At 40.4% G+C, this 27,634-nt stretch overlaps 1 protein-coding gene across 3 annotated transcripts in view; it reads right to left on the bottom strand.

Annotated features, from left to right (window-relative positions):
* Window positions 1–27,287, bottom strand: part of SORT1 (sortilin 1) — a 78,148-nt gene extending 50,861 nt beyond the window's left edge. The window contains exons 1-3 of one of the 3 annotated variants that reach the window (XM_003784070.3): window positions 26,971–27,287; window positions 2,749–2,808; window positions 905–978 (exon numbers count right to left, since the gene is read on the bottom strand). In XM_003784070.3, the coding sequence (XP_003784118.1) occupies window positions 905–978; window positions 2,749–2,808; window positions 26,971–27,282 (446 nt within the window). In that variant the 5' untranslated portion in view covers window positions 27,283–27,287. Of the gene's footprint in view, window positions 1–904; window positions 979–2,748; window positions 2,809–22,740; window positions 23,059–26,970 lie in introns of those variants that run through there. The other 2 variants (XM_023509875.1, XM_003784071.3) reach the window with 2 other exon arrangements.
* Between the last annotated feature and the right edge of the window lie 347 nt (window positions 27,288–27,634).

Here is a 27,634-nt window from a genome sequence, read left to right as displayed (position 1 = left end):
AAAAAAAAAAAAAAAAACCAAACACCAAAAAACTCCCTTTAGTTTAACAAAGCTGAACTTTTGAGAAATGACTCTGAAACCTTGTGAATGTCACAGTACAGGTTATGGTCCCAGAACAGACATTACTATCATCATTTTTTGGAGCAAACATTAGACGGCATTTCAATAGATATACCTGAGAAATTCCTTCTTATCCAGAAACAATCTGTTTAGTTCCCAAATATTATATAAATAACATTTGCTTGGAAGGACAATGAGGATTTTCATTTCAGGGATACAAAAACAATGTTGTGTTCATAATAAATATAAAGGTATTATAAACTTCATCCTATGTTCCCACAAATAAGTATTTGCTTAAATTAACATAAACACACACACTCCTATATGCTCTTCCTTCCTTTTCCTGTATTGTTCTGGCCTTTATTCAGGTCAAACTAACCTCCCTGGATCTAGCTCCTCAGGTTGCTAGGTAGATATTAAAAGTGTGCTGAGCCCAGGTGTGGTGGTGGATCACACCTGTAATCCTAGCACTCTGGGAGACTCAAGAGGGTATTTGAGACCAGCCTGAGCAAGAGTGAGACCCTGTTTCTAAAAGTAGCTGGGCACTGTGGCAGGTGCCAATAGTCCCAGCTACTTGGGAAACTGAGGCAAGAAGATCTCTTGAGTCCAAGAGTTTAAAGTTGTGGTGAGCTACGACACCATGGCACTCTACTGAAGGTGACAGAGTAAGACTGTCTCAAAAAAAAAAAAAAAGGTGTGTGAGTGGGAAAGTCTGATAAAAATTTAAAATGGCTAGAAGATGTTTTCAATTAACTCTTAGACTCCATCATGTCTAAAAATGGGGAAACCTATGTTCCCAAGTGTTGCTTAGTCAAATACCCCTCACATATGTTATTGATCTCACCTTCGATACAGCTTGGACTGTCCAAAAGTCATAATTACCAATGGTACATGGAAGGTAGTCAAGACTAGAATGACCTGGAGAGAGACAAAAACATTCTGTAAATAAGATATTCCAATTACATGTTTATGTGCGATGAAATTAAGTCAACACCCGAAATATTTTTGCAAGTTCTATCCTATAGTAGCCTATATTGTAATATATTCCCAAACCAAGAGGGATCAAGTCACTAGGGCTTACAATGATTCAAGAAGTCCTCGGCTCATTTGCTGCAATGATCCCTATCGCTTACACTTGAAGCAGTGAGGCAAAGCTACTCAAACACACATTATAATAAAAGAAGTATTTAACTATTTTATATTCAAGGTATTCTCAGGCAAGAATCATTTCTTTTTTCTGCTTACAGAGGCTAGTGTGTGTGTCATAGAGGTCACTATGTCACATATATCTATGTTTCCTTTTCTTTTCCCTACTGTTGGTTTTCTATGAAATTTATTTTTAAATAATTATTTTTCTACAGAAAAATGTGAATGAGGAAATGATTCTGGATAGATTTATAGTGGTCTAGAGAGTCTCAAAAAGCCATATGATAAGACAAAAAAGATAGAGACTTCACATCTTTTGTATTAACCTGCACTGAGGTGAAGAATATTCTTTTTAGTAAAGTATCACAAGAATGGAAAAGCAAGTATCCAATGTACTTAATATTAATATGGAACCAAAAGATAACTATACTCCCACATGAGAGAAAAACATAAGTATATTCAAACGGGGGGAAGGGGTGAGAGAGGAGGAGGGAGAGAGATTGGTGTACCCCACCTAATGGGCACAATGTAAGGGTATACAGCACATCCCCTGGGTGAAGGGCTCAACTTTGACTTGATCTTTACCTAACAAATGCAGACAGTGTAACCTAATCATTTGTATGCTCATATCAATCTGAAATAAATTAAAAAATGTTTTAAAGCCATAAAATAAGAAATCTTGACGATATCAACTATCTCAGAAATTAGGATATAACCCCAAATTTTAGAAGACACTAAGACACACTTAAAGAAATTCTACTGGAAGCTTAAAAATTAATTAAAACAAGATATTCACAATTTATTTTTCAGTACGGAATTTTATTTCTTTTGGTTTCTGATACAGCTGTCAAATGCCTCAATGTTAGTACCTATCCGCTACTGGAATACCAGGGAGCATGAGACTGCCCTGATTTTGTTCAGGCAGGATAATACCAGAGCCACGTAATACCGAGCCCTGAGTTGAGAGACCTGGGACCAATGTGTCCCCAGCATATGCTCCAGGGGGAGACCAGCTACATAGTAGGAAGGACAGGAGCTGAGTGAATCTCCTTCTGCTCCCCCAACCCTGGCAGTACCTTCCCTCTGTGGAAGGGGCAGGCACAACAGATGGAGCTGAACAACTGTGTGCCCAGCCCTTCAACACAACTGTGGAAAAGGACATAGGAATAATACAGTTTGGAGGAAAAATACCAAGATGCATAAGGCACATTTTCTGCTTCTAAACAGGAGTTTCCCCAAGTATTATGAAGATCCTATCTTAACATACAGCATTCACTTTCCTCTTTCTTCTTGCTCATCTTGATGCGAACACCACCAAGGACTAAAGGTATCTATCTTTCCACTAGGGAAAAAGGTGGTCTCATAATGTTCCCAGTTCTAAACCAGCTACAACTTTCTGAAAGTCTGTCCTTCAAACACATGCATTTTCTACAAATGAATTTGGAGATGGTTTCAGAAAGTAATGACGTTAGGTGCTTAAACTCCCCAAATCTATATCATCTTCTTGCCAGGCTGAAATAACCAATTCAAAATATGACTTACCCCAGTGCTATCTCCAACCCAAGATAAAGATACTGAGCCTCTGAGATCATCAAACACATGCTATAAGGAAAAAGAAAATAAAATTAATTTAGAAATGACATCATTTTCCTTTAATTATTTACTTCCTTAAGTAATTCATAACTCTATTACAGTTCAGAGTGATTAAGTTCATAGTTATAGGGGGATATGGATTCCCAGAACACAATTTGGGAGAGAGGGGATTTAACTACTTAACCTGAATCACAAATAACTTGGAAATTTAAATTCTCTCTCATACAAAATAAGCCAAGCAGATGAGTTTTCTTCACTGCACCAGATGGGGAGATGGAATAATCTAATTGCTTTCTCCAAAAGAACGAAATAAAAAGATATAGCAATGTATTTTTAGGATGCTTTAAAACAAGAGATCAGAGCCCACATTGACAGACATAATTGTAACCCAATCAGCATAATTGAAATTTTTCTGGGAAGCCTTCACAGTATAGCTGAATAATTAGTAGCTGGATTCCTTCTGCTTCTAGGCTAACTCACTCAAAATGACAAGGGGCAAAATGAGAAGCAAAAGCCCTTGTTTTATCTTTTTATTTACCACTAATGGCAATAATAATAATAACAGAACAATCTTAATAGAGTTGCAGTGAGAGCAGAGAGACAAAAAAGGGGAAGGTCATATATGAAAAATATGGTAAGCATGCTAAAATATAGTTATAATAATCATTGTAGGCATTTTCAGGTTTTGTTTTTTAAATACTTCCTTTTTCTTTTTATTAAATAATATATATTCATCATGGAAAATATAGACAATTATAAAGAAAATATGTCATTCGTAACCCTTCCATGTAGAGATATTCAAGGTTAACATTAGATGCACAATTTCACAGTCTCTATAATTTTTTTTTTGAGACTTTGTTGCCCTCAATAGAGTGCCATGGCATCATACCTCACAGCAACCCCAAACTTTTGGGCTCAAGCCATTCTCTTGCCTCAGCCTCCCCAGTAGCTGGGACTACAACACCTGCCACAATGCCCAGCTACTTTTTTTAGAGATGGTGTGTCACTCCAGGTCAGGTTGGTCTTGAACTCCTGAGCCCAGGCAATCTGCCTGCCTCAGTCTCCCAGAGTGAGCCTTCTATAACATTTTTAATGTATAAAAAATTAAAAATTCCAAAGAGGCAATACCAGCACTTGGTAAAAACTTCTAATCATTGATCCTGCAATTCCTCTACTAGTTGTATATCTAAAAGACCAAAAATCACTTTATAATAAAGATATTTGCACCAGATTGTTCATTGCAGCTCAATTCATAATAGCCAAGTCATGGAAGAAACCCAAGTGCCCATCGACCCATAAATGGATTAATAAATTGTGGTATATGTATACCATGGAATATCATGCAGCCTTAAAAAAAAGATGGAGACTTTACCTCTTTTACAGTTCACATGGATGGAGCTAGAATATATCCTACTTAGTAAAGTATCTCAAGAATGGAAGAAAAAATATCCAATATACTTAGTACTATTATGAAACCAATTTACAATCACCCACACTTTCATATGAAGAATAGATTACAACTATGGCCCAAGAAGTAGGAGGGAGGCGGGGGGAGGGGAGAGAAAGGGAAGGTCAGCTCAAGGGAGGGTGAATGGTGGGATCACACCAACAGTGCATAATGCAAGGGTACATGCTGGATCTATTAGTATAGAGTATAAATGTCTTAACACAGTAACTAAGTAAATGAGATGAGGTATATATTAACCAGTGTGATGTAAAGCATTCCTAATTCTATATGAAATCAGCACACTGTATCCCATAAATGCATTAATGTATACATGATCTATGTGATTTAATATAAAAATTAAAAAAAACTTCTAATCATACAAAAATTACACACTATATACAGTATACACGTGTATAACAAAGATCCTTCCCTTTTCAGCCACATGCTCACCACTCCAAGCCCCATTCTTTGCAGGGTTTAATAGTTCAGTGTATATTTCTACTAAATGTTGATGATTATCCTTTTTTAAGATTTATATCTTAAGATTTAAAAATTTTAAACATGCTTTGCCTTCCCCCAAATGAGAAACTCCTCACAAGCAGAGGATGTAACTTCATACTTCTTGGTACTCCCTGTGCCTACCGCAAGTACTCAGTAGCATTTGTAGAAAATAATTATATATCCTTCCCAACCCACAAACTCAATCTCAAAATAGAAGATAAATGGTGGGATGCCAACTACTTGGTCACTAAGCCACCAATCTCAACAGAGAAGTCCGAAGAACTCAAAACATAAACTATTATATTTTGCTTGTCTTCTAATTTTCTCTTGTGATCTTCCTGAATGGGCCTCTGAATTTTACCTTTGCTGTCTTCCCTCTGACTGTAAGTACCTTTGAGGTCAAAAGGAACTCTTGTATAACCTCTGTAAGTAGTATAATCAGCATCTCACATAACTCTCAAATGCTCAGCACGTGTTTCTCATAGCTGCTGCAGGACAGAAAGGCTATTCAGAAACGCAGACTCACAAAGCATCTGAGAAAAAGTAGGGCTGCTAGAGACACCTGGCACCAGAAGTTTAAAAGCTGACACAGACGTGTATCTTATAGTAAAGTTTACACTGAGGAAGACCGCATGGTCTCTTGGGCGAGGATATGGTATCTGAAATTTTTAATCACCAAAATGTGGAAACAGCCTAAATGCCCACCAAACCAGGTATGGATTAACAAGCTGTGGTATATGTATACCATGGAATGCTATTCAGCCATTAAAAAGATGGAGACTTTACATCTTTTGTATTAACCTGAATGGATGTGGAACACATTATTTTTAGTAAAGCATCACAAGAATGGAGAAGAATCCTATGTACTCAATTGTGATATGAGGACAATTAATGATCTAGTACATGGTGGGGGGAGGAGGGGAGAGCAGAGAGAGGGAAAGGGGGGGGCATGGTGTGTGACACACCTTTTGGGGGTAGGACACAATTATAAAAGGGATTTTACCTAACAAATGGAATAAGTATAAACTGGTTCTTTGTACCCTCAATGAATCCGCAACAGTAAAAAATAATAATAAAATAAAAACTGACACAGATGTGTATCTTATAGTATATCTGACATTGAGGAAGACTACACATTCTCTTGAGGCAAGGACACAGTGTCTCAAGTTATATCGGTGAGTAGTTTCTTAAGGAGGAGCTGGACTATCTAGAGCTACCATGAGCACCAGACCGACCACATAGGCTAAAAGTAATCTAAGTGGGAGGATTCTGGTTATGACAACTGACTAGGATAAAAGAAAAATTTCATCAGCTCTGCCACTGGAGTTCATGGTTGTCTTGATGAGACTATAAGGTAGTCAGTCTCAAGCAAATCAGGACTTACAGCTTTTACCTCTCAGGTGATTCTCTATAAACCTGACCTGCACAGTGCAGATCAGCATTATTCACATTTTCCTATTGCACAATCACAGAACGGGGAGGATTACTGGATGTCACTAGCAACTCAGTTTCACCCAACAACTGAAATGATAATTGACCTTGTTCATCATCTGGAGTTTCTTTGGAAATATAGGCCAGATTTAAGGCTAATACAATTGTGTTAACCTTCTCTCCTAGCCCCCAATAACCAATTAATGTTTGCTTTTGAAAATCTACAAACTCTTTGAAAAACTCACCCACTTACAGCAAATTTTTTAAAATACTTGTCTCTACCATATTAATACTAGTGAAAGTTTAAAAAAAAATGAAATCAAGTCTAATTGTAGGCCAAAGCTCATTGGAAAGAAAAGGACATACGGAAAAGAGATCAACAAAGGAGAAGTGGGGGACCAAGAGTCCACACTCAATCCTGCCCCTTCAGTGGGAGAAGGAATATGGACAGCCTGGTCATGGTTAGGAGAAAGAATTCAGCAGAAAACCCCCAGTACTAATCCCTAATCATTTACCATATTTAACACAATTTATATGCCATTCTACATTGTGGTGGCATCTTAAATCTTTCAAAATATGTATGGTACTTTTATTTATTTACAGCAACAAGACCCTTGTCTGTCCCCCTCACTAGATCCAAAGCCCATCTGCTGAAGGCATCAAGCCTACACATTTTAGAAACTAACATACAGCATGGCGCAAAGTCAGCACTCAATAAATACTGAGTCCATTTTTTTCTTTAAGAACTACTTGTAGGCTCGGCGCCTATAGCTCACCCGGCTAAGGCGCCAGCCACGTACACCTAAGGTGGCAGGTTCGAATCCCCAGCCCGGACCCGCCAAACAACGACGGCTGCAACCAAAAAATAGCCGGGGTTGTGGCAGGCACTGTGGTCCCAGCTACTTGGGAGGCGGAGGCAGGAGACTCGCTTGAGCCCAGGAGTTGGAGGTTGCTGTGAGCTGTAATGCCATGGCACTCTACCCAGGGGGACAGCTTGAGGCTCTGTCTCAAAAAAAAAAAAAAAAAAAAAGAACTACTTGTAAAGTTCTGAAAAGAATGATGAAATGAAAAGCTAAGGCCAGACTTATTTAATTTCCCCAAGACAGAAATGAATATGAAATGTAAAAGTTCTATTCTGAGAGGACTTTTGCTATGGGCCAAGACAGAGTGACAGGGATCAGATTTGCCCTCCCATTTGAAATAACTAATTAAAAAAAAAAAAACAGAGAATGTATGAAACACAGTCGTTAAGTACTGGAGGTAAAGAGGGACAATGACCCCTGAAAGACAATAAATGAACAAAGAAGACCCTACAACTGCCCTGCTTTCCTGCCTGGACAGAATTTCCAGGCCATAGTTTAGGGAAGGGAATGCAGACAGAGGTCAGAGTTCTCTCTAAATTGAAGAGATGAAGCTGGTAGTCTGGGAAGACCAAAAGGTCAGAGTTGGCTAGTGAGGACAGAGTTGCAGAGAGAGAAGGGAGATCTCTGGAGATCTTGCGGGGGCCGGGGGGGGGCGGCTCCCCAACCACACACTAAGTCTTCTGCCTAAACACTGATTAGCACACAAATTACCTGATGCCAGGGAATGAATTACCTGAAAGGATCGGAGAGAACACTATATGGACCTCACACAAAACCAAGAATAATTCCTGTTCCAAACAATCACAGTAGGAAATCTCACATTTCAGGAGAATTGGGTCACATACTCAGAAAAGGTTACCTCTATAGTGAAGAAAAATTAACCCTTGACTAAATGCTATTCTGGTTGTGCCCAAAAGAACTTTATAGGCAAGACTGAAAAGGATCAAACTATTCCCAAATAGCCTGTGACCCACAACAAAGTTCATAAGTATTTATAAGAATATGAAAATGTCTAGCGCCAAAAAAGATGAAATTCATAATATCTAACACTCAATCAAAAACCACCAGGCATGCAAAGTAAGAAAACAGAACCCATAAAGAAGAGAAAAAATCAATCAAACTGACTCAGACATAATACATATAAGAGAATTAGTAGACAAAGGCATTGAAACAGTTATAACTGGACTCTTGATGTTCAAGAAGTTAGAGAGTAGGGTAAGTATGTTAAATAAAGACATAAAAGATATTTTTAAAAGGCCCAAATAAGACTTGTAGAAAAGAAAATTACAGTCTAAGATGAAAAATACACCGGATAGGATAAACAGTAGATTGGATGTTGCTTGAAGACATACTAATAGAAACTATTTGAAATACAAAGAGAAAAAAAGACAGAAAAAGTGAACAGAGCATCAGTGAGCTGCAGAGCAACTTCAAGTAACTAATATACATGCACCTGAGGTCTCTGGAGGAGGTTAGGGGGATCAGGAACAGAAAAAGAAAAGAGGAAGAAGAAAGAAGGAAGGAGAAAAAAGAAAGAAGAAGAAGAAAGAAGAACAAGGAAGAAAAAGAAATAACAGCCAAATATTTCCAAATTTGAGGAAAAGCATAAACTCAGAGATCCAAGAAGCCCACAAACCTCAAGAAACCTGATAAAAATGATACCAAAACACATCATACCCACATTATCTAAAACCAATGATACCATCTTTCCACGTAAAAACAACCATCTGGCCCTCAGTTGCCATAGCTCAAAGTCTCCTCTCCCTAGGTATTTTCACAGCACTTACGGACATTCCTTGTAGTGTAACTATTTACATATTTGTCTACCTCTCAAATTATGCTGTGAATTCTTAAGGGCAGACATTATAATCTGGAATTATCCATCAAGCCTCGCATAAACACTTATACATATTAGGTGCTCCACAAACAACTCCATAACAGTTTATTGACACACGCCTTCTACTAACATTACTGATCTGTACATAACCTTCTTTGTACCACAGTTACTACCATAACAGTAAATGATGGTCGAACAGAGGTTATTCCTGCTCCTACAGGAATAACATGCCAATACCTGTTAACCATCCATATGTGTTTTTTGGTTTTCATACATAAAGTTGTGACCTTGCTCCCATCCTTCCCACTGTAGTTACCATTAACTCCATACAGTTAAAGATGACCTGACATCCAAGTGTTTAGTGGCACTGACTATACAGAAGAGAAATTCAAAATTTGAGTATGCAGAAATGCATGTCTGAATACTGAGATTTAAGCAGAGCTTACAGCGGTGGGAGCAGATACAAGCAAAAGCAAGATGGTGGTAGAAGGTAACTGTGCAGGTAGAACAAACAATACGATCCATGCAAGACTACCAGCTTCATGCTCTTGACAATTTTCAAAGGGTAACACAAATAAAATCTCAATATCACCAGCTATTACAGTGATGAGTATACAGGCTCTATGAAGCACTTGTTAAATAAGAATTTCAAGATCTTATAAACAAAGTTAAGGTTGAAACAGAAGGAAAATTAAAACAGCGAAAAGGAAGCACGTTCGAGAAGACACCTTAGGAACACGACTTCTGCTTGAAAGACTCCAAGAAAGCTGAGATGAGGACACGGGATCACTCACTAGACAGGAATGTTTGCCACTGGTACACAGAGTTGAACATAATCAACCAACAAGTTATGGTTCAATTGTTTTAATAAACACAATGGAAGAAGAATAAAAGAAATATGAGCAGAGGATAAGCTTTGTGGCTAGAAAGAACTGAAAGGCAGAATAATCCCTTGAGGAAGAGAAAAATAACCTCCCTGACACAATATCACCAATGAATATTCTACAACATTAAAATATTGAATCACATAAAAACATTTAGGACTAGGCAAGTCCAGCCAACAGAAGGTTGAGTGAACGTCTACCTCAAGAACTGTTATGAAAAAAAAAAAAGTTATGTGTTAGTTGTACAAATGACAAAGGAACTGGAGAGTGTGGGAAGAGCTGAGGCATGTTTTACTTTTGGTAAACAATAGCTGTGCTGCTGCAATGTTGTATACCTGAGAAGTAGATTATTTAGTACAAAGAGAACATGATCTGGTCACTACGTATCTTTAAGGAGTCAGCCAAATGTATGCTCTAAAAGCAGCTCAAAATTAAAGAAAACTATATAAATCTTGTTTCTCTGATTGACAGTCCAAAAGTCAGTATCCAGAACAGGCCCAGAATAAATGCAGTAGTGCAGATTACCTAATCATGTCCTAGGGAAGGAAGCTCAGAGACCAAGAAGTTTAATACCAGTTGGGTAAAATGTCAGGTTGAATCTATCAAGAGCAGATGAACATGAAACTATATTATGCTTCTGGAGAAATGTATTAATCCTGTGGCACAGGTCCTGGCACAAGAATGGACAAGGCAGATCAATGGAACAAAACAGAGCCCAGGAATGGATAAGTTTTCTTTTAGCATGTGATAAAGCCCACACTTAGAGTTAGTAGTAAAAGAACATTGGAAAAACTGGCTATTTGGAAAAAAATAAAAAGCTGAATTCCTAACTCTTTTTTTACTATTGTCAAATAAATCCCATGTAGGGCAAAAATTTACATGTAAAATGTTAAATTATGAAAATACTCGAAATACAAGTGAATATTTTATAATAGTCTTAGAATGTGAAGATTGTTCTAAAAAATGAAACAAACAAGGCGTGGTGCCTGTGGCTCAAAGGAGTAGGGTGACAGCCCATATGCCGGAGGTGGCAGGTTCAAACCCAGCCCTGGCCAAAAACTGCAAAAAAAAAAAAAAAAAAGATACAAACAAGGCAAGAGAATCGCGTAAGCCCAAGAGTCTGAGGTTGCTGTGACCTGTGATGCCTCTACTGAGGGTGACACAGTGAGACTCTGTCTCAAAAAAAACCCAGAAAGATACAAAATTCAGAAAAAAATAACATAAGGATTTACTTTGACTATGCAAAAAATTAAAATAGCAAAATGCCAAAGAGAAAGTGGAATAAAACTGGGAAAAATTATTTACATGTATAACATAACAAAGAGTTAATATAGAAAGGAATTTCAAATCAATAAGAAAAAGGCAAAGACTTCAAAACAGGCAAAGGACTTGAACACACAATTCCACACACTTCATCAAAGTACATAGAAGTGGCCAATAAACATGAAAAAGAATTCAATCTCTAAAAGAAAAACAATGTGATCATATTTTCAGACTGGCAAAGGTTATAAGGTTTGACAAAATGTATTCAGTGAGGCCAGCTCAGTGCCTGTAATCCTAGCACTCTGGGAGGCCAAGGCCATGGATTGCCTGAGCTCAGTAGTTGGAAACCAGACTGAGAAAGAGCGAGATCCCATCTCTAAAAACAGCGGGGTGGTATGGCAAGTGCCTGTACTCCCAACTACTTGGAAGGCTAAGGCAAGAGGATCACATAAGCCCAAGAGTTTGAGGTTGCTGTGAGCTATGACACTATAGCACTCTACCCAGAGAGACAAAGTGAGACTCTGTCTCAAAAAAAAAGAATCCAGTGAGGGTATGGAGATCAGAGCACCACCTTTCTGTACTGTGAATGGGAAAATATAAACTGCTACAATTTTTCTAGAGAGCTGTTCCGTGATGCAAATTAAAACTGAGAATGGGTGGGGCACATTAGTGCACATCTGTAAGCCCAGCACTTTCACAGGCTGAGGCAGGAGTACTGCTTGAGGCCAGGAGTTCAAAACCAAACTGGGCAACACTGCAAGACCTTGTCTCTACAAAAATGAATAACAACAACAACAACAACAAAAACAGAGAATGTTCATACCATGTGACCAAGCTCCTAGGAATTTGTCATAAGGGGATAATTACATATCTTTACCAAAGATGTCACATACTTGGAAGTTTACTGCATCTAACAACTACTGAGAACTCTGTGTGTCATCTTCTGTACCAGGTATCTTACACACATTATTATTTAATCCACATAATAACCCCCATGAAATATGTATTACTATAGCCATATATTATAGATGAAGACGTAAAAGTTTGTTAAATAAATTATTTTATGCTATTAAAAAAATAGTACTTGGACAAAATGTGATGAAACTATAAAAAAACTAAGTGCTATTAAAAATGTGTCCAGTATCTACTGACATTGAAAGATATTCATTAACATACTGAGTAAAAAATCAGGTTATAGAATGCATGCAAAATCATTTCTGTACAGTTATGGTTAAAAAGCTATCTGGAAGGACACCCTTCACAATATTAATAGCACCTGTCTCTAAGGGGTAGAATTTGTAAGGATGTATTCTTTTTTATAGATTTTGTAGAATACATGAATTATGCCCATCCTACCTCCAATTAGCAGGAATCTTTTTTTAAAAAATAAAATTAAAAAGCAAGCAAAAATAGGTTACTAAAAATAAATTAAAAATATGAAAAAGTGGCTTGATGACTGTGGCTCAAGTGGCTAAGGTGCCAGCCACATACACCTGAGCTGGTGGGTTCGAATCCAGCCCTGGCCCGCCAAAACAACAATGACAGCTGCAACCAAAAAATAGCCAGGCATTGTGGTGGGCGCCTGTGGTCCCAGCTACTTGGGAGGCTGAGGCAGGAGACTCGCTTGAGCCCAGGAGTTGGAGGTTGCTGTGAGCTGTGATGTCACAGCACTCTACTCAGGGGGAAAGCTTGAGGCTCTGTCTCAAGAAAAAAAAATATAGGTGGTACCTGTGGCTCAGTGAGTAGGGTGTCAGCCCCATATACCAAGGGTGGTAAGTTCAAACCCAGCCCTGGCCAAACTGCAACAATAAAAAAAAATCGTTTTAAAATAAAAAAAATATGAAAAAGTATGCACATATATATGAAAAGGGTGATATAACAAGTACACACAGGCCATGCCGATTTATTCTTATTTACATAATATTGGCTAACAAACGTACCCAAAGGTTATGGGATAGGTCAAAGAGCTCCTGCTATACTGAGGCACAGTAACACGGGTGGTCCTGATTGAAAGTAGACTTCCTATTGCCATATCCTAACAGCATTACCCACTAGTAAATTAAACCACCTTTTCAGAGTCACATTCTGAGCCCGTTGTCTATCACCTGTTGAATGGTGATTTCTGGTGTCACAGATGGTACCAACAGTCATCTATCACCCCCAGTAGGGGAGCTCTGGGCAGCAGGGAGTTACTGGCTGGCATTTATAGTTGACATCCAACTGCCAAATAGATTTTCAGGAACTCATGTTAGAAAGCAGGGACAGCTTGCACTAACTTCTCTGCAATGCGCTCACCTTGAGAGTTGTTGATATAAGCCTCATCCATCCACTTACTGCCTACCATCACGAAACAGGAGGCTGTGAATTAACACAATGTCATCTTGTGGTCATGTGGACAATCCCTGGTCTGTTCAGAAATGGAGAAAGGCCACAAAACACAAAATTCTTTATGGAAATAACTTTATCTTCACATCTAATTAAACTAGAAGCCTATAAAATTACTGTTACTATAAACTTGAAGAACCTAAAGTTGATCCTAAGAGTCCCTATAGCTTGGAAAAAAATTCAATATGAGAAACTTCTGCCTCTCTTTTGTTACACACCTGATCAGAAGTAAAATTGAATTCAATGATGGCTCCCTTCACACATATCCCTTCTTTTAACAATGCACCAGACCCTGTGTGGGGGACTGGGGAAATGGTAGTGATACACGTAATACTTGTTCTGAGCTACTGAAGATTATACTCTATAAACCACATGCAGGAGTCAAGACTAATCATACGAGACAGTTAATCCACGGAGAGGCTGTCATAGTAAAAATAAAACTACAAAAGGGTGTTGGCTCACACCTCTAATCCTCACACTTTGAGAGACCAGGGCAGGAAGATCACTTGAAGATAGGAGTTTGAGACCCACGTAGGCAACAAAGCAAGACCCTGTCTCTACAAAAGAATAGAAAATTTAGCTAGACATTGTGGTGCATGCCTGTAGTCCCTGCTATTCAGGAAGCTGAAGTAGGAGGACTCTGCTTGAATCCAGGAGTTGGAGGTTGCAGTAAGCTACGATGATGCTACTGTATTCTAGCCTGGGCAACAGAGCAAGACCATGTCTCAAAAAATAAAAGCCTAGCCCAGTAACTAACTGATTGGGAAAGTAGAAACAAATCATTTTCTGGCTTAAGAATCCATTTCTGCAGGAGTAGAACAAAGTTATGCTCCTTCACTTGTAGGAATAAGAGTCAAGTAGAACAGCATTACAAAGGCAAGGTATTGGTGATTCCCAACAAGGGGACGCAGGGAGAGGACACACTGATATGCAAGAGAGGCCTGGAATACAACATGAGAGATGCTCTCGCAGGCAGGAAGCAAATCTTAGCAGAATAAAGTTCTGTTAAATAAGGCACTGCTAGGATCATAAAACATGGGCCAAAAATAAGATCACAAATGTTCCAGCTCTCACGGAGACTATTCTTAGAAATGAAAAAGCTAACCATAAAATAATGTACAAGTTTTCAAATCTATTCAATTATTCAGGGTTTTCTGAGAGGCAGGATGATACAGAGGAAAGCACTGGGCTAATAATCAGTCGACCTAGATTTGATTTCCAGCTCTGCCGAAAGCTGGGTGAAATTGGGCAGCGCAACTCAAATTGTCATTAAGGTGAGGGGGCTAGAACAACAATCTTTTGAGTTTCCCTAAGCTTTAAAATTCTATGACTGGTCAATAATTTAATCGTTCAGTTTGCTCTTCACTGGTAGTTACCTATTTTTTTTTTAAGGCCAGGTACAATAGCTCATGCTTGTATACCAGCACTTTGGGAGGCAGAGGTGGGAGAATCACTTGAGCCCAGGAGTTCGAAGTTACAGTGAGCTATGATCATGCCACTACACTACAGCCTGTGCAACAGAGCAAGACTCTGTCTCAAAAATAATTATTCAAAAGATCAGCTCCCTGCACACAATATGCCAGTAGGAAAAGGAGAGGGTGACCAGCCTGAGCAAGAATGAGATTCACCTCTACCCAAAGTAAAAAAATTAGCTGGGTGTGGTGGCATATGCCACCGTACTCTAGCCCGGGTGACAGAGTGAGACTGTTGAAAATAGAAAAGAAGGGAGAAAAGGAAAGGGGAAAGGAAAGACAGGGAAAGGGAGGGTAAGGGAGGGAAAGAAGGGAAAGAGAGGGGCAGTAGCAGACCCATCATCATCTAGACACTTCAGTAACCCTGACACTCACCAAAAGGAAGCAGGGGAGACCTCTGATGCCACTATCTGTTCATTAAGCATCTACACATTCAACCTCTAAGAGAAACTTGTAGACTGTCACTCTAATTCAATTTACTAAATCTGCTTCCTTAACATACAAAGCAAAGCAAATTTGAAGGTGATGTATTTGGAGACAGACAGGAACAGCAGCAAGAAGGAACAGGATATCACAAGGAGAATGTGATTTCTGCAAGGGCAAAAAAGTAAACTTAAGCAGAAAACCACACTAAACTTATAAATCTGAGCCATTCGAAATGTGAGAGAATAGCCCCACATGTCTCAATAGTGCAGTGGGCATTCAATAATGTGAGTCATGGTCTTTAGCCCATTTTACGTTGCTATAATAGAACACCTGAGGCTAGGTAATTCAGGGGTGTCCAACTTGTTATTCTGTCACACACTGGAAGAATAAGAGTTGTCTTGGGCCACACACTACATACACAAGCACTAACGAAAGCTGATGAGCACAAAAAAGGTCCATGCTTACTCTTTGTGCTGACACCAGAGATAAGCAAAAAACATCCTCACAAAATCAACATGTGGCCCACAGGCTGCAGGATGGACACCCCTGGGAAGAAACAAATTTTATTTAGCTCACATTTCTGGAGGCTTAGAAGTCCAAGAGCATGGTGCTGGCAACTGGTGATGGTCATTTCATGGTGGAAAGTGGAAACAAACATACAAGACAGAGAGAGAAAATGGAGCCAAACTCCCACTTTTTATAATTAACCCACTCCCAAGAGACCCACTCCTGCAATAAAGGCTTTAATCCACTGAGGGCAGTGCCTTCATGAGCTAATCACCTCCTTAAAGGTACCTCTCTCAATACTGTTATGCTGGAAATTAAGGTTCCAACAGATGCACTTTGGGGGAGGGGGCACATTCAAGCCACCATGTTCTTGAACTAGCACAATTTAATCTCTGCTTAGTAATCTCGAGTCATACTGTTGACTAAGAAAACAGAAACATACTAGAAAGATTTCCATTAAAAAAGCAAGTAAACAAAACCTTTGGCCCTTAAAAGGATATGCTTTAGTTTTTGAAAAATTCACTTCCATGCAATAATTCATTTCTAACCGTGCTCAGTGAAAGAGCTACATTTCAAAACATTTAGCATTAATTTTTACATTGTGTATCTTATACCAGTTTGAAAAAAGTGATTAAGAGATATGAATTAGAAATGGTTTTATTTTTTATAGCTGTAAATTATTTAAAAATATTTAACTATACATACTTGAAACTACTAGAACCAGGTGACCAGGTATCTGATTATTGCTTCCCCATTATTAATCTGATTATTATTTTCTCCTCCATCTCTCACAGCTTTAAGAGAGACACTTTGGATAAATGATCTCTCCTTGATCCTACCCCCATCCATTTTTTTCTACACTGAGTCCAGCTATATAAGTAGTGTGTGTATATATACATTTCTTCTCTCTCAGAGATAGGGTCTTGCTGTGTTGCCCAGGCTGGAGTGCAGTGGTCATTCACGGGTACAAACAGTGCTCTATAGCCTTGAACTTCTGTGCTTGAGTGATTCTCCCACCTCAGCCTCCTGAGTAGCTCGGGACAATAGGCAGCTAATATTTCTTAATCCAGATTTGGTTCCTGTGAGTGACCATAATAGTTGTCTAGGAATACAACAGCTATGAAGAAAATATTTTAGACACATACACAAATTACGCATCTAACTGGTAATGCACCAGAAGCTTTATGAAGATAATCATTACAAGAAATCTTCAATAAAAGATGAAAATACACTAAATTCCACAATGTCTCCTTATCTTCACGATGACCCTAAGTTAAGGTAAGTATTAGTACTTCCATTTTGAGCTGACAAAACTAAGGTTCAGAGAGATTTATTTGTCCTTAGTCACCACAAAAGTCTGAACCCAAGTCTGACACCTGGGATTGTGTTCCTCTCTAAACCACGGCCTCAAAGAACTATCAATCATATTAACAATTTAAAAATTTGATATAATCATGAAAGTTAAAAAAAGAAGACAGCTACCACATATGCTTCTTACATTTCTGCCAATCTTGACTCATTCTCACTCTTGCCACCCCCACCCAAGCCTGTCATCCCACACTGCCAAGTGAAAAAACCAAACGCATGTATGCCTCATTTGTCTCCTTTAATGCATACATTGCTGGTGAGCTGGTTTGAGGGTGTATTTACCAGGATCGTTTGTCTGACAGCTGGGTCCTGTGAAGGCATGCCAGATCAACAGGCTTATGTGCATTAAGAAATTATACAAATCAGTGCTGGTAATCCTAGCACTCTGGGAGGCTGAGCAGGGCAGATTTTTTGTACTCAGGAGTTCAAGACCAGCCTGAGCAAGAGTGAGACCCTGTATCTATTAAAAACAGAAAAACGGGGTGGTGCCTGTGGCTCAGTGAGTAGGGCACCAGCCCCATTTACCCAGGGTGGCGGGTTCAAAGCCAGCCCTGGCCAAACTGCAACAAAAAAATAGGTGGGCCCTGTGGTGGGCTCCTGTAGTCCCAGCTACTTGGTAGGCTGAGGTAAGAGAACTGCCTAAGCTCAAGAGCTAGAGGTTGCTGTGAGCTGTGATGCCATGGCATTCTACCGAGGATGAGAAAGTAAGACACTGTCTCTAAAAAAAAAAATGGAAAAACAAACCGGGCATGCTGGTACACGCCCTATAATCCCAGCTACTCAGGAGACTGAGGCAAGAGGATTGCTCAAGTGCAAAAGTTGAAGGTTGCTGTAAGCTATGATGTAATGGCACTCTACCCAGGGTGACACAGTGAGACTCTGTCTCAAAAAAAAAAAAAAAAAAAAGGAAAAGAAATTATACAAACCATATTCATATGATACATCAAGATTTTCAAAACAGCTTCATACATATTTTCTCTTCAAAACCTCATGATAATGCCCCATTTCATATGGTGGGGAATTGAGGCTTAGAAAGCTCAATGACCTCAAGGAATGGAGTAGAAATCACGACTCTATGACTTGTTTATAAATGGCATCTATAAGCTTGCCTTTGCTTTAAAACAATGAACCTGTGAAACATTTGCAAATGCAGCACCATACTGAGATGTCTGTGTTCTACTCCCAGCTCTTGGCCCCCGAGTAAGTCTAATCCAGTCTCATCAGCTCTCAAAGTTAGGGCTCTGGCAAATGTCCAAACATCTATGATTCAAACTGTTAAGCGCATTATCAGCAACTTTTTGACCTTATCCTTGTTCACAAATGTTCAGAAAAGAGAAATCTGTTCATGGGCATCACTATCTTAGTTTCTTAAACCTTGGCTCATGCTCTCTTTCAATAAGGTCCAGAAGTTTAGGAGTGTTTTGGGGGAACGTTTAGCACTTAACATATAAAGGATGGTCTGCCCTGCCCTCTGTTCTGCTTTCCTGTTGAAGACATGCTTCCAAGATCCCAGCAATGGCCAGCCTATGAAAAGACAACTCTTCTCGTGTTCCCATTGCCACCTCAGGTTTCTCCAGCTCTAGCCCCATATCGAACATTATCTGTTAAAACTCTTTCACAAGTTAAGTCCTGGGGGGAGGAGGGAGCGCCTGTAGCTAAGTGGTTAGAGCGCTGGCCCTATGTAGCAGGGGTGGCAGGTTCTAAACCTGGCCTGAGCCTGCTAAATAAATAAATAAGCTAAAAAAACCAAGTTAAGTCCTAATGCCAAGCTCCCTACACACACCTCTCCCAGTTCCCTCCCCCTAAAGAGCTATCTCTTTTTACTTCCCTATATGTTTTCCTGGAAACCTTAATCATACTCCCAATAACCTCTCCCTAAAATAAAGCTTCCATTGACCATCCTGTGAGCATGTTGTTGATCTTCCTACCTTCTCCACGCCTTTACAAGTCTCTCAGAATTACCTCCAACTTGGTTCTCTTCATCCAGGAGGCCTTCCTGGAACATGGCACTGCAGTGGGCAAGCCTTCTTCCCAACCCCCAGCAAGCTCTCTGAACACCTAAATCCACGTGATGGCATCAGTGCTTAGTTTTGTCTCTGCACAGCCCTGGGCTCCTCTCAGTACACAGTAAGTAGCTTGTAAGTCTCTAAATGAATGGCATGTACATAATACTTTATATTGAGCAAAGCACTTTCATAAAACTTTTTATTTGACCCTCCAAACCAGGGGTCCTCAAACTTTTTAAACAGGGGGCCAGTTTACTGTCCCTCAGACCGTTGGAGGGCCAGACTGCGGGCTCCGGGACAAGTTAGCTGCTAAACAGGACAGGCAGCAGCAGCAAAAACACCCGGCAGGCCAGATAAATGTCCTAGGCGGGCTGCATGTGGCCAGCGACTGTAGTTTGAGGACGCCTGCTTCCAACAATCCTAAGAGCTGCTTCTCTAGTACATAAAATTAACTGTAAAAGAGAAGTGATTATCCAAAGTCACACAACTATGAAGCATCACATCCAGGCTTCAATGTGGGGTTTTGAGATCACTTCTGAATTTTGTACACCACATACCTATGTTTTGAATCCCTTATGACCAATACCAAGTGCCAGATAAACATTGGAGTTGAACTACCTTTTCTGGGAAGTATGAAAGTTAATAAAAATATTCCTTCCCAGTTCAGTTTCTCTTGGTCCTTCAGGGCAATCTTACTGTTGAATCAACTTGCAAAAAACTGGCACAAGTACAACATTAGAAAATAATTTTTTAGAACATACAAGAAGAACAAAACTCTTAGGAGTAACAAATATAAGAGGGATAGTAATATTCACATGCCCTAGAAGGAATGTACATTTTCTTCTGATGAAAATAAATCAAGCCCATTAATCACATGTAAGCTTCTACTTGTGAGTATATGTATCTTAAGCTGATCATCTATTTCCAAACACAAAGCCAGTCAGGATGAAAAAAGCCCCAGTTTTGGAAGAGTACTATAGGAAAGGGAAAAAACAATAAATAAATTTAATGCTACTTATCTATTGAATGATTTACTTTTAGATTATTCAAGCTAGCAGGTTTTTTTTTTTTTTTTTGCAGTTTTTTGGGGGCCAGATTTGAACCCACCACCTCTGGTATATGGGTCTGGTGCCCTATTCCTTTGAGCCACAGGCGCTGCCCTAAGCTAGCAATTTTTTAATTAGCATTAGATTTTTTAGCCAACAAGGAATCATAAGGTATTATCCCAAAAATAAAAGAGAGAAATGTCTTTCATAATTATATAAAAAAATATTCCCACTATCTTTAAGAACACTTATATATTTCACTGATGCGAGCTCTGGGGGTGGTAACAAATCACCCCCAGATGTGAAAAACATGCTATGTTCAAGTTCCACTGGGAAGCCAAACAGCCACAATTTGCTTCTAAATTCAAAATCAACCAATAAAAAAATTTGTGATCATAACCTCTGGCCTCTTTTTCTTCCATATGAATCCGATTTTTTTAGAAATTTTAAGTTAGTCCAAAACTTCTCATGTTTGTACATGAGGAATTGAGGACCAGAAACTGGAACACAAACCAGAAAATAAATTACATTCACAGAACACTTTCTCAGCAGAACACCACAGTTCTGAATGAAACAATTTTGTTTTTACTGAGGTTTCCTGAGACCAGGATTGGGGGTAGAGAAGGAAAAATAGCTTAAATCTTTAAATGAAGCCATGTGTCCAGGATTCACCCAATAAACTTTTTAAGTGTGAAGAATCTGTCATGAAGATTTATTCAAACTATCTCAAAGCCACAAACATGCTACTTTTTTTGTTTGTTTGTTTTTTGAGACAGAGTCTTACTCTGTCACCCTGGGTAGAGTGACTTGGCATCATAACTCTCAGCAGCCTCAAACTACTGGGCTCCAGCAATCCTCTTGCTTCAGGCTTCCAAGTGGCTGGGACTACAGGCGTGTGCCACTATGCCTGGTTAGTTTGTCTTCTAGTAGATACAGGGTCTTGCTCTTGTTCAGGCTGGTCTTGAACTGCTGAGCTTAAGCAATCCACCCCACTTTAGTCTTCCAGAATGCTAGGATTACAGGCCTGAGCCGCTGTGCCCAGCCCACATACATATTACTGACCCAACACCGACTGTAGTCACCATTAAAACAACAAACAAGCTACCAAGAACTGGCTGAATTTGACCAGCTTGTTCTTCAAGCCCCATTACTCCTCTAACTACCTACCTACAGATCAATGAGACCACAAAGTGGGAAGAAGTTTTTACCAAGTTTCTAAAAAGACAAGTAAAAGATGCAATAGAAACAGTGGTTACAGAGGGACAAAAAGGGAACTGAAAATGTGCTAATACAGTATGAAATTCATGATATTTTTAGAGCCAATGCCACATAGTCTTTTTTCTAGAAAAGCTGTATTTTTTTTTTTTTTTTGCAGTTTCTGGCCAGGACTGGTTTTGAACCCGCCACATCCAGCATATGGGGCCAGCGCCCTACTCCTTTGAGCCACAGGTGCCACCCGAAAAGCTGTATTTTTAATTACATATCAAATTTGATAGTTTTTTCTGCCCTAATATTAGCTCCTAATTAATATAAAATATCTGAGCCTCATTTCTTCAGCCTGAAAGCATAGTTTACTATTTTTTTTTTTTTTGGCAGTTTTTGGCTGGGGCCAGGTTTGAACCTGCCACCTTCAGTATATGGGGCCAGCACTCCATTGAGAGAGGTAGGGGTAGGTAGAAAGGAAGGGAGAGGAAGAAATGTTACTCTCTTGCTCTGGCCACCACAGCTTAGTGCTAAAGATTGTCTGGAGTCACAAAATGCTAACAGAGGACAAAGTTTGCAAGCATAATCTCTGCAGTCACCCACTGAGAATCCAATGTCTGTTAACAAAAGTTGATTGGAAATTGGCAGGATGCAGAAGAAATTGTTAATAGTCTCTGAACCTGACATCAAAGATCAGATCAAAACAGCAAGGTGGAGAGCCTGTTATTATTATTATTACAAAAAGAAAGTAGCTATTAGAAATTGACCAGAACACAAACCTCCTTCCAATTATTTCCATAAGCAGACACGAAACTCAGATTTCTAATTAAAAATCACTCTGCACAAGCCAAATATTTGAGTCAGCAGAGAACTTACCTCATTGTTACACTGCATTCCCTTTGAGCCTTCTGTCATACCTGGCTAGATTTCTGCCCTAACCCCAACCAAATCTCAGATGAAATCTAACCTTTTCCCAGACAAATTATATTCCATCAAATCTGCTGATACTTGTCTTGAAATCCTCAATGCATACATCATTTTAATGCCCCTCTAGGGGTTAAAAGTCTGCATAATCTTAGTACATGCATGGGAGAAGATTTTGCTCACTCTGCTCAATCAGGACCAAGAAGGAGATTCTACAGAATTCCTAGTCCCTGACCCAAAAATGAATAGAAGAAACAGAAATCAAGGGAAGATTAAATAGAGTGATGGTGGGGTGCTGGGGAATATAGTTTAAAGAGAGGCTAAGTATTAGAACAAATGAGACAATCAGGAAGTTCTGGGATAATTAAAGGCACTGACCTTCAGATTTCCGGGTGTTATAAAGGTCTGGTGATCCACGAGAACAGGCCGAGACTCCCTGAAGCCTCCAACAGGCACATTCAGTCCTGTAAGCCTGGATTCAACCCTGCCAGAGCCAGCAAACAAACACACACATTCTTCCCAGAGCTGACACCCCATACAACACAGCCTCTCTACAGGGCCTGTTTATTTAAGAAACCAGATGCTTTGATGTTGGGGTAGAAGTTGGGAAGTTATGTGTAAAGAAGTAGTTAGAGACAGAAGCAGAGGGAGGAAAGAAAATGAGCAACAGTTTCTGGCTTTGGTAATCATAAGTTTAAAAAATTTTAAGGAAACTGTCAAATGGTCTGTACATAAGAATGAGAAATAAGGAAATTATGTCAGCCACTGTCATAACTCTGGCCGAGGCATTTCATCTATTTAAGACAGAATTTCATGCCTACCCTCAAAGGGGTACTTACAGGAGAAATGTTTTTAAGCAACCCAACTTAGCAACGAATGTTAATAAAACCTTCTAGCCTGGCTCAATTTCTCTCCTGTACAAAGGTTATAAATGTTATGAATGCACCAAACACATGAAGAGAAGAATTAGTTAAAAGTGTGGCATGAGAGCTGGGCACAGTGGCTCATGCCTGTAATAGCACTCTGGGTGGCCGAGGTGGGTGGATTGCCTGAACTCACTGGTTCAAGACCAGCCTGAGCAAAAGCAAGACGCCAGTCTCTAAAATAAGCCGGGTGTTGAGATGGGCACCTGTAGCCCCAGCTACTTGGGAGGCTGAGGCAAGAGAATCGCTTAAGCCCAAGGGTTTGAGGTTGCCATGAGCTATGATAGTACAGCACTTTATGGGGGTGACAAAGTGAGACTCTGTTTCAACAACAACAACAACAAAAAGTATGGCATGAAAACAATTTTGGGTTAAAAGCAAAAGGAAGACTATTTATTGAGCCTAAGAAAAGGATATGTATAAATGATCCCTAATAACTAATTAATTATTGTGCGCTAATTATGTGCCAGACATTGTTCTATTGATTTATTACCTAGTACATTTCATACACAAACACTCACTTCATTCTCACAACCGCTCTGTGAATTAAGTACTCTTACTACGTCCATTTTTACAGGTTAGGAATTGAGATATCGAGAACTTAAGAATTTAACCACAACCATTATAAGTGACACAGCCAGGGTTCAAACGCAGACAGGCTGGCCTAAATGCCTGCAGAGTGCTACAACGCCATGATACATCAAACTCTCATAGAAAATTAGGGAGCAATTTTTGGAAAGGTGTAAGTACATTACCTCTCTCTTTTGCTTTCTTGTCATCCCTTTTGTTTTCTGTTTTTAGTAATAGCCAGTATTATTATTTTATTTATTTATTTTTTTTGCAGTTTTTGGCCAGGGCTGGGTTTGAACCCACTACCTCTGGTATAAGGGGACAGCGCCCTACTCCTTTGAACCACAGGTGCCACCCAATAGCCAGTATTTTTAATTTCCACTTTTTCCCCATGAGTTGGGTATAAATTATTTATACTATAGATAGGAAGGAAAATGTTTTCCTCCCCTGCCTCAAATCCCCAAATAGAGCACTTAATCATTATGATTTCTATGTGAAAAATATATACTATGCACATTAGACCCAACATATTGGGTCTATGGACTTTAAATCCATAGATTGAAGAAAAGGATACAGAGAAACAGGGAGGCTTAGGCAAATAAAATAACCTGTTGGATTTCATGAGCAAAGGAGCAGCAGCCTGAGTTACAGATCATTAGGACACAAGTCTCCTAAAACCACTATTAATGTAAAAGCACTATTATGATTTAGCTTCATTTTGCTTTCTTAAGACTAGTTAAATGCTGCTATGTTCTCATAAGCTTAGAAATAAGTCTAAGAGTTTGCTAAAACCTTCTGGGGTTTTTCATTCTCCAGTCTGAATGATCTTTTCTTTGTATCTTGGCACTTCCAGCATGATAGATCTGGGAATTTACAGAGCATTCGTATACACTGATTCTATAAATTAATATGGGTTGAAATGAACAGAATCCAGTTATAAGAAGAGGAAATTCAGTAACTTTTCATATTTGGGGGGAATTTGGCCCCGTCATATTATAGGGGAACAAACGCTCTAAATGGTACTTTCCTTCCCTCTCTGTACAAGTATACAATATCTCTTGACAAAAAGTTGTTGTGTTGTGCTGATACTTTTATTTTTCACTGTTTAAAAAGGGTCCAAACATACTAGATCTCTTCAATATAGCTCAGCATAATGTATTATGACTTTTAAAAACAATGAATTGGAAAGCAGAATAAAATAGTACATAACAATTCTTGGTTCAGGAAGCAGAACCTTTAAGAGCTACTCTACTCAACTATTTCTGAAGTGGAAGGACATTAACAGAGCTGCCATTTAAAACAAAAACAGATACACAAGTTACAAGAAGGATGGGATCGTCATAGAAGAGACCAGGGATGATTTAAAAAATGCAAAAACAGTTATTTTAAATAAAGTCACTTAAAAAAGACTTGGGGAAAAAAGCAAAAATCATTGGAAACAGTAGCTAAAATGAAATAGAAGGAAATTTCTTACATAAGGACTTCAAAGAATGAATGTTTTCAGATCTGCTCTTAAGTAGATTTGGCCAAAGGACCCCTGAACCAGTCAGTTTTCTCAGCCTCTTGCTTTGTAATCAATATATTGTAATTGACTTATCAATTCAATAACTAGGAAGACTCTGACTAAAGAAGTAAATCCAGGAGTTAGTGGCTGACCTAAAGGTAGGTCAGCCAGAGAAGAATCTGAAATACGGAGTAAGAACCCTGTGTCCAGCTGGCTCAAGGAAGGAAGTGGTCCAGTATAAATTAAGCATCAGCAAAGCCTTTCTCAACCCCCAACTGTGAGAAGGAAGTTACACATTTTTTTTCTCATCAAATAGGAAGACTTCCCAGTCCTCATTCCACCCTATCTATAGCCGCCTGTCCCAGCCCTAGAGAGGCTGTCTTTATACAACTGCTGCCTGGACTGCATTAAACACAGTTATCCCTGAATATTTACGCCTTGTGACCCCCGATCTGAGAATTATGCCACAGGTAAAAAATATGGTCCAGAAAATTAGACAATCCAAGCAGAGATGGAGGCTCTACCGATGCTGGAATGTGTTTACACAAAAACAAATGCAGGTATGGAGGTTTCCTCACCCATCTCTGTTCAATTAATTCTCTTTGAAAAGATGAAAAGACATAAGGGAGAAAATATATTAAATTGAAAATACATTATGCAAATGTGGGCAGGAATAATTAAATTGTTAATTTTAGGAAACGATGAGAAAGATTCCCAAGTTGTATTAAAGGAAGAAGTCCAGGACTGTCTTAACTGGTTTTGTCCAGGTTGAGCTGCTTGTCCCCACGGACAGAAGGGTCACAATTTTGAAAGCCTTTTGACCAAGCAATTGGCTCAAAGCGGAATATGTGCAATGTGTTTCTTAACTATTGAAAACCTTATTACAACAGGATATAGACAGCCTGGTCAGAGTTCGATCCCACGACAGAAGGTCAAATTTGAAGTAAGATCACATAAATACTGCCATTTCATTTCCAAGTTTGTTCCTTCACTATTAAAATATGCACCGTGACCTAAAGATTTCCGAAGGCCAGCCTCACCACCCTGAAACTACTGACCCAGAGAGGACACACCTTCCCTTCTGTGCCGCCAAACTTCTCCTGCAAGCGCTTTAAGGGGTAATTATTCCTCCAGCTTCCTGGTGCCTAATAGCATTACCGGATCTTGATTATTTACACAGACAGAAAATAAAGACGCTCTAGAGATGTCTGACAACTTAAAAAAAAAAAAACAAAAAACCAGAATGCCGTCGAAGTCTAAGATTGCCTCCCCTGTGACGAAACACAGCCCGTGGACTGCGGGGGCCTCCCAGGCCGACTCCGCCCGCCGCCGCAGTTTCGGGGCCACGGCCCGGGGGCGCGGGCGCGGCCGGGAGGAAAGGGGGTTGGCCGTGAGGGGCCCGGGGCAGCACCTCGCAGTCCGGGCCTTAAGTAACTTACCCTTGCTCACACAGCTCCTAAGTGACACAGCCAGGATTCGAATGCAGACAGCTGGCCTCGAAGCCTGCCCGCCGTGTTGTTCTGCCTTCCCATGGTGTGTCAAACCCTCAGAACAAAACCGGGGAGCATAATTTCTGGTGAGGCCAACAATTTTGGCCCGGCGCCCGCTCACCTGGTGCGTGTTGTTGGCCAGCTTGGCGTCGAAGTCCCGGTCTCCGCCGCACTCCTTGTCCTCCCCCGGCGCGCTGCGACGCCAACGGCCGCCGCGGGGGAACGGGCCCCCGGCCGCAGCCGCGGCCGCGCGCAGCCCCCAGCTCACCCCGATGGGGCCGGACCAGCGCGGCAGCGGCGCAGCGGGCGGCGGCGGCGCGTCTAGCCGGTCCTGACCGAGGGTTGCCGACGGCAAGAGCTGCAGGAGAAAGAGGAGGCCGAGGCCGTGGAGCCAGCGCGAGAGGCCGTCCGCAGCTCCCTGGGGCCGCTCCATCGCCGCCGAATGCCGAAGCCGCTGACACCTGCCGCCCGGCGCGCCCGCCCACCCCCGCCGGCGCCGCGCCACACCCCCGAGCCCCAGTCGGCGCTCCTTGGATACGCGCAGCCGGGCCTCTCCGCCCCCATAGGCTGGCCGCCTGTCCTTCTCTCCCGGCCCACTCCTCATTGGCTCGCGTCGCCTCCGGCTTCGGGGGTCCTGGATTCGGATGCCAAGATGCGCAACTGATTGGCTGGAACGTGGCAGCGCCCGTGAGGTCATCCTCCACTCGCCCTGCGTCTCTGGGGCCGGGCTTCCAGAGTTCGCGCAGGGGCTGTCCTCACCTTCCCCGCACCGCGAAGCCCCCAGC

The sequence above is a fragment of the Otolemur garnettii genome, unplaced genomic scaffold (genome assembly GCF_000181295.1).
Source record: "Otolemur garnettii isolate 467f Iridium unplaced genomic scaffold, OtoGar3 scaffold00010, whole genome shotgun sequence".
Lineage (NCBI taxonomy): Eukaryota > Metazoa > Chordata > Mammalia > Primates > Galagidae > Otolemur > Otolemur garnettii.
This window is presented reverse-complemented; position numbering and strand designations above follow the sequence as displayed.